Source organism: Hyperolius riggenbachi, chromosome 4 (assembly GCF_040937935.1).
Source record: "Hyperolius riggenbachi isolate aHypRig1 chromosome 4, aHypRig1.pri, whole genome shotgun sequence".
NCBI classification, from domain to species: Eukaryota; Metazoa; Chordata; class Amphibia; order Anura; family Hyperoliidae; genus Hyperolius; species Hyperolius riggenbachi.
Window position 1 is genome coordinate 308483380 of NC_090649.1, and position 13960 is coordinate 308497339.

The 13960-nt window shown below is 43.6% G+C and overlaps 1 protein-coding gene across 3 annotated transcripts in view; it reads right to left on the reverse strand.

Annotated features, from left to right (window-relative positions):
• MAP3K5 (mitogen-activated protein kinase kinase kinase 5) overlaps positions 1–13960 on the reverse strand; it is a 272639-nt gene that overhangs the window by 126696 nt on the left and 131983 nt on the right. For all 3 annotated transcript variants that reach the window (XM_068231644.1, XM_068231643.1, XM_068231642.1), the window contains exon 8: positions 5008–5120. In XM_068231644.1, the coding sequence (XP_068087745.1) occupies positions 5008–5120 (113 nt within the window). The remainder of the gene's footprint in view (positions 1–5007; positions 5121–13960) is intronic.

Consider the following 13960-nt stretch of genomic DNA (forward strand, 5'->3'; position numbering starts at 1 on the left):
CCCTACACAATATTTATCTGTAATCATTCAGCCTCATGGAGCGGATGGCTTGTGAAACATGAAATATACTGTATCAATATACAGTAATTGTTCCAAGATCAATTATTACAATACTGAAACTCACATGGTATGAGAACAGTTGTCTTCTACTGTAGTAGTAATACTATTATTATGGACAGTGAAATAATTTGCCTATAATTTGTTAGTGCTTTATTTGCATCACACAGCACCTGCTCAATGACCCTTATTCAATTAACTTTTTCTCTTAATTTTTCACCTAGAAGATAATTTTTCCTTTGTTTAAAATACATTTCCAGCACTCTGCTATTGAAAAAGTCCCCAAAAAAAGTCGGTGAAAAAATACTGTCAAAATTATTCTGAATATTTTCTTGCTTGATGTTGGCTTAAAAGACATTTTATTGATAAGGTGTGAAAAGATCATCTCAGAGATAACTTAGGAGAAAAAGTGAATGAAACATGGGCCAACATCCTCTAAATCTGTAAGATTTGAGGTTTGATAAAACATTTAACTGGATATTGTGATTATATCCACTAGTGGTCTGTGAACATAGATTTCATGGTTTCTCCCCAGTATCAATTTGAAACCCTAAACTATAATCTATATTCCCCATTTTCATTTATACATAGTTATTAGTAAACTATATTCAATTGACAGCTATGTATATTAAAAAAAAAATATGAATAAAGATGGCCATACACTACAAAGGTGGCTGTACAGTATTATGCTGGGGATACACGGTACGTTTCTGTACCGTGTATCGAGCAGCTGATCCGGCCAGCTGATAATATTCAGCTGGTCCGATCACGCTGCTCGACCCCCACCCGCTCGATCCCCGCCGGCAGACAATGGCAGGGAATCGAGCGCTGATAAGGAGCGCCAGCGGGGACAAGCGGTAATCGATCCGCGCGGACGAGCGGGGACACGGCTGGGGTCGATCCGGCGGCTAATCGGCCGCCGGATCGACCCATGTATTCCCAGCATTAGATATGTGGTAGATCAGGAAAATGATTGTTTTCTTCCAGATATTGATCGGTTGCCTGTTCCATCCCTGCACCATAAAACAGCATACATCTTGCCTAATATTGCTCCTACCTTACTACTCATTTAGTTGAGGACTTTTTTTTTTTTTTAGACAAAGTAGGTGAGCTTTCCTTAGATACACCACTAATCACCTAATACTTGACTGAAGATACACAAACACTTGCAGTATTTTTTGAAAGGGTGAAGCCCAAATAAAGCATACCGTATTTTTCGGCATATAAGACGCACTTTTTCTTCCCCAAAACCAAATGCACAAAAAAAAATGTTGCAGAGTGCGCAGGGAAGCGCTTACCCATCTTGCCGCCATGTTCCTCTTCCCCTCGCTTCAGCCGCGATCATCTTCACCTCCTCAGGCGCAGTTCTCGGATGCCACCTTCGCCTCCAGGTCCTCCGCTCCTGTGAAGGGGGAAAAGCATTAGTGGCATTGTCCCCCTCTCCTGCCGCGATCCGCTCGGCGCTGCCACTCACGGAAAGCCGCCGCCGCCTCTGCCGCTACACGCAGAGTGTCCATCCTCTTGCCCTCTTACTTCCCGTTTACATCACGTGCAGCCGCGTCATGCGTAGCCCCAGCCGCGTTGCATGACGCGGCTGCACATCATGTAAACAGGAAGTAGGAGGACAAGAGGATGGACACTCTGTGTGTAGCGGCAGAGGGGGCGGTGGCGACTTTCCGTGAGTGGCAGCGCCGAGCAGATCGCGGCAGGAGAGGGGGACAATGCCACTAATGCTTTTCCCCCTTCACAGGAGCGGAGGACCTGGAGGCGAAGGTGGCATCCGAGAACTGCGCCTGATTCCTGGAAATTGGCCTCCAGCATCTGCTGATACTGAGTGGAATCCATGCGTCCCTCAACTTTCCCAAGCCCTGCACTGACCACACAGCATGATGTAACCACCACCATATTTTACTGTACGTAGCAGGTGTTTTTCTTGGAATGCTGTTTTTCCTCCATGCATAACGCCCCTTGTTATGCCCAGATAACTAAATTTTAGTTTAATCATTCCACAGCACCTTATTCCAAAAAGAGGTTGGCATGACCAAGTGTGCTTTAGCATTCCTCAAGCGGCTCGGTTTGTGCTGTGGGTGGAGAAAAGGCTTCCTCTGCATCACTCTCACATACAACATCTCATTGTGTAATGTGTGCCAAATAGTTGAACCATGCACAGTGACTCCATCTGCAGCAAGATGATGTTGTAATTCTTTGGTGCTGGTCTGTGGGTTGACTGACTGTTCTCACCATTCTTCGCTTCTGTCTATCCGAGATTTTTCTTGGTCTGCCACTTCGAGTCTTAACTTGAACTGAACCTGTGGTCTTCCATTTCCTCAATATGTTCCTAACTGTGGAAACAGACAGCTGAAATCTCTGAGACAGCTGAACAATCATTGTCTTCAGGTCATTTGAGAGTATTGAGACCCCCATGTTGCTACTCTTCAGAGAAAATTAAGAGGAGAGTAACTTACAATTGACCCACTTAAATACTCTTTCTCATAATTGGATTCACCTGTGTATGTAGGTCAGGGGTCACTGAGCTTACCAATCTAATTTGAGTTCCAATAATTAACTCTAAAGGTTTTGGAATCAATAAAATGACAACAGTGCCCACATTTATGCACCTGCCTAATTTTATTTAATCAATTATTGGGCATTTTCTGTAAATCCAATAAACTTTATTTCACTTCTCAAATATCACTGTGTGTGCCTCCTATATGATATACAGTATTTAACCGACATTTTTTATTGTAACAAGCAATGATTTATACAGGAAAATCATGACTATTAACAAGGTTGCCCAAACTTTCGCATCCCACTGTATATATATATATATATATATATATATATATATATATATATATATACACAGTGGGATGTATATATATACATACACACACAGTACAGACCAAAAGTTTGGACACACCTTCTCATTCAAAGAGTTTTCTTTATTTTCATGACCATGAACATTGTAGATTCACACTGAAGGCATCAAAACTATGAATTAACACATGTGGAAGTATAGTACATAACCAAAAAGTGTGAAACCACTGAAAATATGTCATATTCTAGGTTCTTCAAAGTAGCCACCTTTTGCTTTGATTACTTCTTTGCACACTCTTCGCATTCTCTTGATGAGCTTCAAGAGGTAGTCACCTGAAATGGTCTTCCAACAGTCTTGAAGGAGTTCCCACAGATGCTTAGCACTTGTTGGCCCTTTTGCCTTCGCTCTGCGGTCCAGCTCACCCCAAACCATCTCAATTGGGTTCACGTCTGGTGACTGTGGAGGCCAGGTCATCTGGTGCAGCACCCCATCACTCTCCTTCGTGGTCAAATAGCCCTTTACACAGCCTGGAGGTGTGTTTGGGGTCATTGTCCTGTCCTGTCCAACTAAACGCAAACCGGATGGAATAGCATGCCACTGCAAGATGCTGTGGTAGCCATGCTGGTTCAATATGCCTTCAATTTTGAATAAATCCCCAACCGTGTCACCAGCAAAGCACCCCCACACCATCACACCTCCTCCTCCATGCTTCACGGTGGGAACCAGGCATGTAGAATCCATCCATCCCTTGTGTTCTTTAGCCCAAACAAGACTTTTCTGCTTGTTGCCTGTCCTTAGCAGTGGTTTCCTAGCAGATATTCTACCATGAAGCCTGATTCACACAGTCTCCTCTTAATAGTTGTTCTAGAGATGTGTCTGCTGCTAGAACTCTGTGTGGCATAGACCTGGTCTCTAATCTGAGCTGCTGTTAACCTGCGATTTCTGAGGCTAGTGACTCGGATGAACTTATTCTCCGCAGCAAAGGTGACTCTTGGTCTTTCTTTCCTGGGGCGCTCCGCATGTGAGACAGTTTCTTTGTAGCGTGGATATAATAAAGATATAAAATTTTATATCTTTATTATATCCATGTGTACTCCTCCTTACCATTGAGAGGCTTCCAGCACAGTAATCCACGTTGCGCAGGGCCAGTAGCGCCGTACAGAGCTTTCTGGCGTTACCCGGCAACAGATCCATCACTTCCTGGAGCGAGTGACGTCACTTCCGTCCCGCGTCAGAGCTTAGTCCCCGGCTCGGCTAAGAGGGACAAGGCTAATCCGGGCTGCGTACGCTGTGCCAGCCACATCACAAACAGGTGAGACCTGTCCTATTGGTGCATATTACAGCTGTGCAAAGGACTCAGAGCGCCCCTTCCTTTTTTATTTTTTCTGCAGTGGTTATATCGGGAGCAGCCGAGCCCAAGACTGTGGGGGCCAGATCGCACTAAGGGGCACACACTAGCCCTACATTGCTTTTGGACGTATTAAACCCGACAGGGAACACCTGTGAAGTGAAAACCATTTCAGATGACTACCTCTTGAAGCTCATCAACAGAATGCCAAGAGTGTGCAAACCAGTAATCAAAGCAAAAGGTGGCTACTTTGAAGAACCTAGAATATGACATACTTTCAGTTGTTTCACACTTTTTGGTTATGTACTATACTTCCACATGTGTTAATTCATAGTTTGGATGCCTTCAGTGTGAATCTACAATGTTCATAGTCATGAAAATAAAGAACATTCTTTGAATGAGAAGGTGTGTCCAAACTTTTGGTCTGTACTGTACATGCACACAGTATATACTGATGTATTTTGTCCCAAAGTAAAATGCACTGTAAATTTTTCCCATGTCACTGTCACATCAGGTAATAAAACTGACAGGTTTTAGACTAGTCCATCTCCTCATAAGGGATTCTCAGGGTTTTATGGGTTTCATGTACAAAATCACTTACTAAGCGATAATATTATTATTATCAGTATTAAATTGCATTGAAGGAATAAACTGTGGTATATAATACACTGCTGTCTGTAATATCACCACTCTAGTTTTAATAAATTATATTTTATTGGGATTTTATAATAAACCGTGGTTTATTTTTGTAATGTTATTTAAAATGCACAAAAATAACAAATACCTATTTTACGAAGCTCAAATGACGAATCAAACTGTTGCCCAGCTGCCAGGAGAAGGACTGCATAATTAATTCCAGACTGAAGGGTCGGCTCAGATTCAAATGCTTTCCGATACCTAAACAAACAGATAAGGATTAATATGTAAACATAAGACTTGCACTACAATGCCCCAGAGTATCCCATGGCACATACCGTAAATGGCATACCATATTAAAAATATTCCTTTAACTCCTAAATCCCTCAAGACTCACCTTTTCATGCTCGCATACCCCCCTACACCAGCACCATAATATGTTCTGTTGGACACCCCTCAACAGATGCACCTATTGTCTCCAACTCCACCCTTTAGATTGTAAACTTCTGGCAGGGCCCTCCTCCCTTTCTGTCAATCACCCCTCTCGTGGACTAGAACAATCTCTATTTTGACCTATGACACTGTACTGTTATCAAATCATTTGCATGATCTTGTTTTGTTGTGAGTTTCCTGTATGTCATACCTTGTAACCCATTTATCTATTGTGCAGCGCTGCGTAATATGTTGGCGCTTTATACATACAATAAATAATAACTTAATGTTTATATTGTAGATGACCAAAATGTTGTTTTTCCTTCTTGCAGATTGAATTAACTTGTATCAGTAAGGCCTCTTGCACACTGCAAGCGATTCAGATTCAGATTCCGCTTTTTAGACAGTTTTTACATCCGATTCAGATTCCGATTTGCAGTTTGCTCCCTGCACACTGTAAATCGGAATCTGAATCGGATGTAAAAACTGATTAAAAAGCGGAATCTGAATCTGAATCGCTTGCAGTGTGCAAGAGGTCTAAATATGATTCCTATATCTGTTTTTAAGAACTGGGTGTGTCCCTGTACATTTTTATTGTTATTCTTTAACAATTGTCAAATTTGAACACCTGCAATTCATTTTTGTTCTTTATACAGTTTACTAGAGTGGAACAAATACTTAGCATGACTTTTCACACCTCTTTTGATAGCATATCTAATCGACAAGTGTCAGGCTAATTGTAGACCAGCTACAGTATTTGTAGCAAAGCGAACAGACCTGGCTGCAGTTCTCTGTTCAGGATAAGTATCAATTATGATGTACAAAAAGGTTGTGTAAATCAGGAGAAGTGAGTTACTCTGACAAATTTACTATGACACTGCATCTTGTTTATACATATTAATTCTGCTACTCCTTAGTAGTATTGCATTAAAGGGAACCTGAAGTGAGAGGAATACTGCGGCTGATATCTTCATTTGCTTATAAACAATACCAATTGCCTAGCTGTCATGTCAGGTGTGCAAATTCACACCTGTAACAAGCATGCAGGCAGTGGAGTCAGATCAGTTTCAAAGCATTTAGGCCAGTGACCTAAACTATTAGATGCAAAGCATAAGCACAGAGGCGAGGCAACTGGCATAGTTAGAAAATTAAGATAGCATTCTCCTTACTGTGGGCTAGAAAGCACAAAACTAGTGCCTGTAAACAGCTGACTGGAAGAGAATTCACTGTCTGCCTTCAGCCTCCCATGTGAAGGAGGCCTAAGTTGTCTAAAATTGTCAGGTTAAGAATCACAAAAGCAAAGAAAAGCTGAACTACTGCAAGTCTTTGAGTAAAGAGCAGCCAGATTTGCACTACGATCCACTCATGTGACAGGAATTAGCCAATTAGAGACTTACATTTATTCATAGTCTTTATTTTACAGGAGGCCATGACAAATACTTTATCCTCCTTGTGGAAAGTAGGCTGGGAGTTATTAGACTAGTTTATATCTTTCAGTTCAACTTTAAAGGGCCACTATCGCGAAAAAAGTAGGCAGTTAAAATCTGACAGAACAGACAGGTTTTGGGCCAGTCCATCTCTTCATGGGGGAATCTCAGGGTTTTCTTAGTTTTTAACAGCATTTCCTGAACAGCAGTTGCAAAGTCTAACTGACAAAATAGTGTGCAAGTGAGTAGGGAGGCTGGATGGTATCTTACTATTTTGGCAGTTTTACTGTTCAGAAAATGCTGTTGAAAACAAAGAAAACCCTGAGAATCCCCTGAGGAGATGGACTGGCCCAAAACCTGTCGATTCTGTCAGATTTTATCTGCCTACTTTTTTCGCGATAGTGGTCCTTTAAAGATAGTTTTAAATTGTTTATTGGATATGATTGAATCCCACTATTTACTTTTGTGCCTTCCCCTGTGTTTTGAAGTAGGAAGCAAACTGTAAGTTATGTTTAAAAACATGATTAGTCAAACCAATTAAATATGTATGAGCCACAAATGTTTGCAGGCTTTTCAAGACAGTAATTAAGAGAAGAAGCTATATTAACTCATTCATAACCAAACATAATTATTCTTTTTATATGACATCCTTACTTCTGTTGATGGCACTTCAATAATGCCAGTCCCCCAGGCTTGCTGCCTAGGTGTAATACTGGACTCAAGTCTCTCATTCAAACCACACATTGACAAACTACCCCCCTCTTGTTGCTTTCACTTAAAAAATATCTAACGCATCTGCCATTTTCTCCGGAAGGACACTATCAAACTTCTGGTGCATGCCCTGATTATTTCACAACTAGACTACTGGAACTCTGTAGTGCGGCCTCCCTGTCATCCATTTAGCCCCGCTACAGTCCTTCATGAACTCTGCTGCACAACTCATTCACCTCTCCTCCCGCTTATCCAGCCCAATCCCCCTCTGTCAGTCCCTTCACTGGCTGCCAGTTACACAAAGGCTGCCAGTTACACAAAGGATACAAAGCTCTCCACAACCTAGCTCCTTCCTATCTAAATCAACTTATCTCCAGATACCAGTCTACATGCAACCTCCGCTCTACTAACAATATCCTCCTGTCTTCTCTGGTCACCTCTTCTCACTGCTGCTTACAAGACTTCTCTCGATCCTCTCCTCTGGAATACTCTCCCTCAACACATCCGCCACTCACCCACACTTACTCTTTTTAGACACAATCTGAACTCACCTCTTCAGGCAAGCATACTCTCCTACCTTGACACTTCACCCACTGACCACCCCATCTACCACCTCATATACAGCTTCCCCTTACTTGCTGTCTTATTCCTTAAACCTTTTGACTGTAAGGCCTTTTGGCCATGGTTCTCTTCCCCTTGTCTCTCACAATGCTGTGTAATATGTATGTATACCTCCCACCCTTGTGTAAAATACGTAGTTGATTTGTTCACTGCAACAGTTGTAATCCACCCTGGTCTTGTATTGACTGTAGTATTGTTTGCTTTGTATTGTTATACCCTGTATGCTGATGTACAGTGCCTCAGAAGAAGCTGGCACTATATAAATTAATAATAATAATAATAATAATAATAATAATAATCGGTGCGTGGTATAGATTGAATATGATTCTGTACCGGGCTTGTGAGAGTGACCGTTGCCAGGTAAAATAGCAAGAAATGTAACGTAGAGAGAAAAAAGGAATCTCTGGGCACCAACCATCCTGTGCAGTCCGTTTATTGCATCATCTTGAACATCATGAATACATACATAGGGATCGAAACTCTGTCCGCAGTGAACAGGACCTAGATGGCAGCCGTGGGAGTGGAGGTGGGGTCATGGGCACCAAGATGGGACATGTGACAGCCATTTTGCGTCCTACTGGATGCTTGGTCACGCTGTATTCCACTGAAAAGAGTGAGACGCGGACATTCGGTATATATCGCGGGGAAGACCCCACCCCTTCCGGATGTCATGCCATGCTATTGGTTGAAGTTAGTATTGACAGACCCGGCTTGGAGACAGCCGGAGTGAACTGTATGGGAACCTGCTTAGACAAAACTGAAAGAAGAGGAGGTGGAGATCAGCAGACCAATACGGTACTTAGAAAAGAAAAACTGAAACACATTTGCCAATATTTTTTTACTTCCAAAGCAGATGGAACTACCAGATCGCTTTTCCACATGAGCAAAAAGCAATACATAAATAATTCCTTTATGCCCTTAACCTCCCTGGCGGTCAATTAAATCTTCCAGGGAGGCAGCGCAGCACTATTTTTTTAATTCATGTAGCTAGCCTAGCGCTAGCTACATGATAGCCGCTGAGCAGCGGCATCCCCCCATCCCCTCCGATCGCCTCTGGCGATCAGGCCCATCAGGAAATCCCGTTCTGAATGGGATTTCCTTTAGGGCTTCCCCCGTCGCCAGGCAGCGCACGGAGTCTTGGGGGGTACCCTCTAACGCGGCAGGTAGCGGTGAATCGGCGGTGATCGTAGGCAACATGCAGCTAGCAAAGTGCTAGCTGCGTGTATAAAAAAAAAAAATTATGCAAATCGGCCCAGTGGGGCCTAAGAAATCCTCCGCAGCAGCTTACCCCGTGTCCAGCACAAGGTTACTGCTAAGGAGAAGCCAGAATGGCTAGTGTGTAACATGCCTGATGATGAGCCCCTGATAATTCCATATTGATGAAGCACACCAAGGTGGCCATACACTAATAGATAGCCACCAGATTCTACCATCAGATCAATCCCTCCCAGATCAAATCTGATCTAAGAGGGATCAAATCCTTCCACACACTGTAGGTGTATGTTTCACTCTTCGTAATAATTACATGACAAGATCCAGTTTTAAAACACCTCAGAATACTTTTTTTTGGCTCGTCCTGGTTAACCTCTTGACGACCAGCTAACGCCGATTGGCGTAAATTGGTCGTCTGCGGGTTACCATGGAAACGGCCGCTCGATCGAGCGGCCTTTCCATGTCAGTTCACGGAGGGTGTCTCCGTGAACAGCCGGAGAGCCGCCGATCGCGGCTCGCCGGCAAAATGTAAACGCGGGGAAGAAATCCCCGCTGTTTACATCATACGGCGGTGCTGCGCAGCAGCGCCGTAGGGCAGATCGGATATCCCCGGCCTCTGATTGGCCGGTGATCGCCGGCATCTGATAGGCGGAAGCCTATCCTTCAATGCGCAGGACGGAACTCCGTCCTGCGCATTACGGAGAGAGGGAGGGAGGTAAGGAGGCAGAGGGCGGAAATGGCTGCGGAGGGGGGCTTTGAGGAGCCCCCCCCCCCCCGCAAAACGCAGATGGCCGGCGGCGATCAGACCCCCCCGGCAGGACATCCCCCTAGTGGGGAAAAAAGGGGGGAAGTCTGATCGCCCTGGCATAATACTGATCTGTGCTGCGGGCTGGAGAGCCCATGCAGCACAGATCAGGCAAATCACCCCTGGTCGGCAAGTGGTTAAATGATACCATATATGCGATTTTTCATTACTAGTTGGGCATGCAATGTACCATTATTGCCAGCCTGTGTGTCTGTAGCGCAGTTTGGGGACCCTAGTGCTGTACAGATGCATCACTAGCCAACAGCACAGTGATGCATCTATACAGCATTGGGTCCCCGAACTGTCACCATGGTGATCGCATCCAATCGCTACAGGCGGCAGCCATTACAAGGGTCCACTACAGGTGACAAAATGAGTTAATTGTCTAGGTAGAGGTTAAAACTTCAATAAAGAAAAAAACACCATTTTTAAAGCGACACTGTCACTTAAACAAAACAAAAAAAAATTTAACTTTTTTTTTTTTAAACGGTTAATAAACTATGGTAACTTCTAAATTGAGTGCATGAGAGTGCACAAGCATGCAGAAGATGCATTTAGTGCAGGACATGAGTCTCACATCCAGGAATCTACAGAAGCACTAAACTAGACACGAGACTCGTGTCCAAAAACCATAAGTGGTTAAAGGAAACCTGAGAGGTTTAAAACGGTAGCATTTATACGTACCTGGAGCTTCCTCCAGGCCCATGCAGGCTAAGTCAAACTTTAGCAGGAGAAGGGTGGCTTACCATGCAGGTTCATCCCACTGAGCATGCCACTTTCTCTTCCCCCGGTACAGGTGAAAAGCTCAGTGCAGCTTTTCACTTGTGCACAAGAACATATTCGGCCACAGAAGAAGCACTGACATGTAATTTATTCTGGGGTTAGTTCTATTTAACAGATGGAGGAGCCGGATTTCATGGGAGAGTCGTGGCTGAACGGGACAATGGAGGGAGGAACAAAAATGGCAGACATCTTTTGTAGGGGTTAGGGCCTCTTTTACATTATATGTTGAAAAACTGATGCCTTTTAACTTTGCATAGCAGTGCATTGGGAAAAAGCTTTCAGGTCAAACTTGTATAATGGAAAATGCTCATTACCATGCACATCAGTTGTTGTCTAGCTATAAATGACAGCAAGTGATATAGTGTAAAAGTCTACTGGTCAAATCTAAAAGGTTTTATAGTTTAATTTAAATTGCTTACAACACCTAATCATTGTAATGCCTGGGGGGTATACTTTCTGACCACCCAGAGCAACAAGGCTAAGTAGCTGGATAATGGCAGAGGCTACACAGGTTGCCCAGAGCAACTGCAGCTCTGGGCTTCCGATATCGCTACAAATAAGACACAATGGTAGCGCAGTGCGATGCTGCACTGCCTATGGTCTGAGTAACAAGACAAAGAACAAACAGACAGACAGACTGACTGACTGACTGACTGTTGCCCAAGGCGGCTGCCATCTGAGCCTCTGGCTAAGTAACAAGACAGATAACAGAGAGACAGACAGAATGCTTGCAAGACTAAACGCTGCCCTAGCGATAGCAAGCATTCATACATATACAAGACAGGACTACAGATTGGAGCGTAACTAATAGCAAGCAACTGCAGCTTATAGTTACGTCCTCAGAAGCAGTGCAAGCAGGTTAACTACTAGTCACCAGCAAGCATCCACACAGGCAAGAATAAGACTACAGGAAGGAATGTTACTAATAGCAACCGCAGCCTATAGTTACGTTCTCAGAAACTAGAGTAGCAGGAATACTACCAGTCACTAACGTGGTGATGGCAGAATCCAAGCTATCAGGATAGTGGACTTCACTGACTCACCGCGGATGCAGCAAACGTCCATCAGGCATAGAAATACCGTACAAGGCAATATACAATAATAACTTTACATATTATGGACCCGGCATCAACTAAAGGTAGCTGAACGCTATGTCGGGCCGAGTCTGAAATGGGAGGCAGACTATTATGTGGACATCAGCCAATGGATGCAGGCATGCAAATTCCCACACAGCTGAATGGTAATTACTCAATCCTGAGCTAGTCTGATCTGCTAGCTGACTGTGAACAAATACATAGGGCTTGATTCACAAAGCAGTGCTAACTGTTAGCACGCTTGTGAAAAGCCCATTATCCCGCCTAAACTCATTTTAGGCGTGATAAAATAACCCCGCGCGCAAACTCCCGTGCGCTGCGACTTTAACGGCGCACCCGAAGGGCCTATAAGGTCGCATGAGGTGCGACCTTAATGGCGCATAGCTTACAGGCGCATTGGGTGCGCCGTTAAAGGCCCACCGCAATGCGACTTTGCGTGCAAAACTTTGCGCTCGGGACTTTGCGCACGGGGTTATTTTAGAACATGGTGCTAACCCAGTTGGCACCCAGTTATCACTCCTAAAGTCTTTTAGGCGTGCTAACTGGGTTAGCACCGCTTTGTGAATCAAACCCATGCAGTATTATGCAACAACATGCATGTAGGAAATCCAGGGCTATCTTGCTGAAGTTCAGCTGCAGCAAGCAATGGGAGAAATCATGACAGCATCCTGAGCTGCTCTGAACTGAAGAGTGATTGTAAATGACAGTGAGGCTTATTGCCAATGCGCAACCGAATGCAAGCAGACAAGTCAGAACTGCCAGTCTGCAGCTCCACTGCAACCGACAAAACATGTTACAGGAGAGATCCTGACAATCATATTTTGATTTGCTTTCACAGTAAGGGTACGTTTCCACTAACGCGAATTCGCATGCGTTCCCCGCATGCAAATTCGCATAACCAATACAAGTGAATGAGGCTGTGTCCACTTGTCAGGAAAACTGAGTGTTTTCTTGTGCAGGAAAAATCTGCACAGCAGAGCCATGCGAATTCAGACACCGCACGCACAGCATGCGATTCGCATACAATGTATTTGATAGGAAATTCGCATGCTCTTTTAGTATGCGAATTCGCATACGATTTAGCATAGAAACAATGGAAAAGCACACAGGCACTGCCATGGTTAAATTTGCATACATAGTCATCCATGTGAAATCGTATGCGAATTTGCATGAAAATTCGCATACAAAAGCATGCGAAATTCGCATCCACATGCGAATTGTTCCCGCAGCGATTCCCACCGCACAAGTGGAAACGTGCCCTGAGCCTACATGACATACAAGTTATCAGAATGGTATAATCTACCCATTACCAAGGTAAAAAGGCAATGATACTATAGACTAGAGTCTAGCGTCCATATTATCTAGGGAAGGTGTGTTCTGACACACGAAACATCTTTTGATACCTGCAGCTTTTTATTCTCAAATACTATACAGCCTTTTACATGCCAGTAAACAATCAGTCTAAAGTATTGTGGTATTTACACATATATCATGATTTGTTTTTTTACATGAGAAAAAGTTCTGACATGAGAAATATTCAGGCACAAAAGACATTTTTTTTATTTATGGTAAAACGACCATAGGGAAATAGGTGGGCCTTTTGCTTGAACTGCATATTACTGCCATTCTGCCTAGAAGGGTACAAGGACAGACTAAATCTCTCTGAGAAGGTTGCATTCTAAAGCAATGATAGTCTGTGATGCAGGTCATGGACATTGACCAAGCTCCTAAACATACTTTAGAAGTGATTTTATCTGACATCACCTAATTAAACAGCTTACACACAGACATTAGCAAGATCTGCACTGAGGGAACTATCTGTGCCGGACATGGGGCTCCTATACAAACTGTGCCTTCCTGCCAAACAGCCTATACCTTGTACAGTATTAATGCCTTACCCTCTTTTTGACAATAACCTTACACTAACATCAACCTTTCAGCTAATGCGTCAAAGAATCCCTAACAGTAATCATCTGGACTAGTTTACAAACTAAGATGCTTTCAATTAAACCGAAC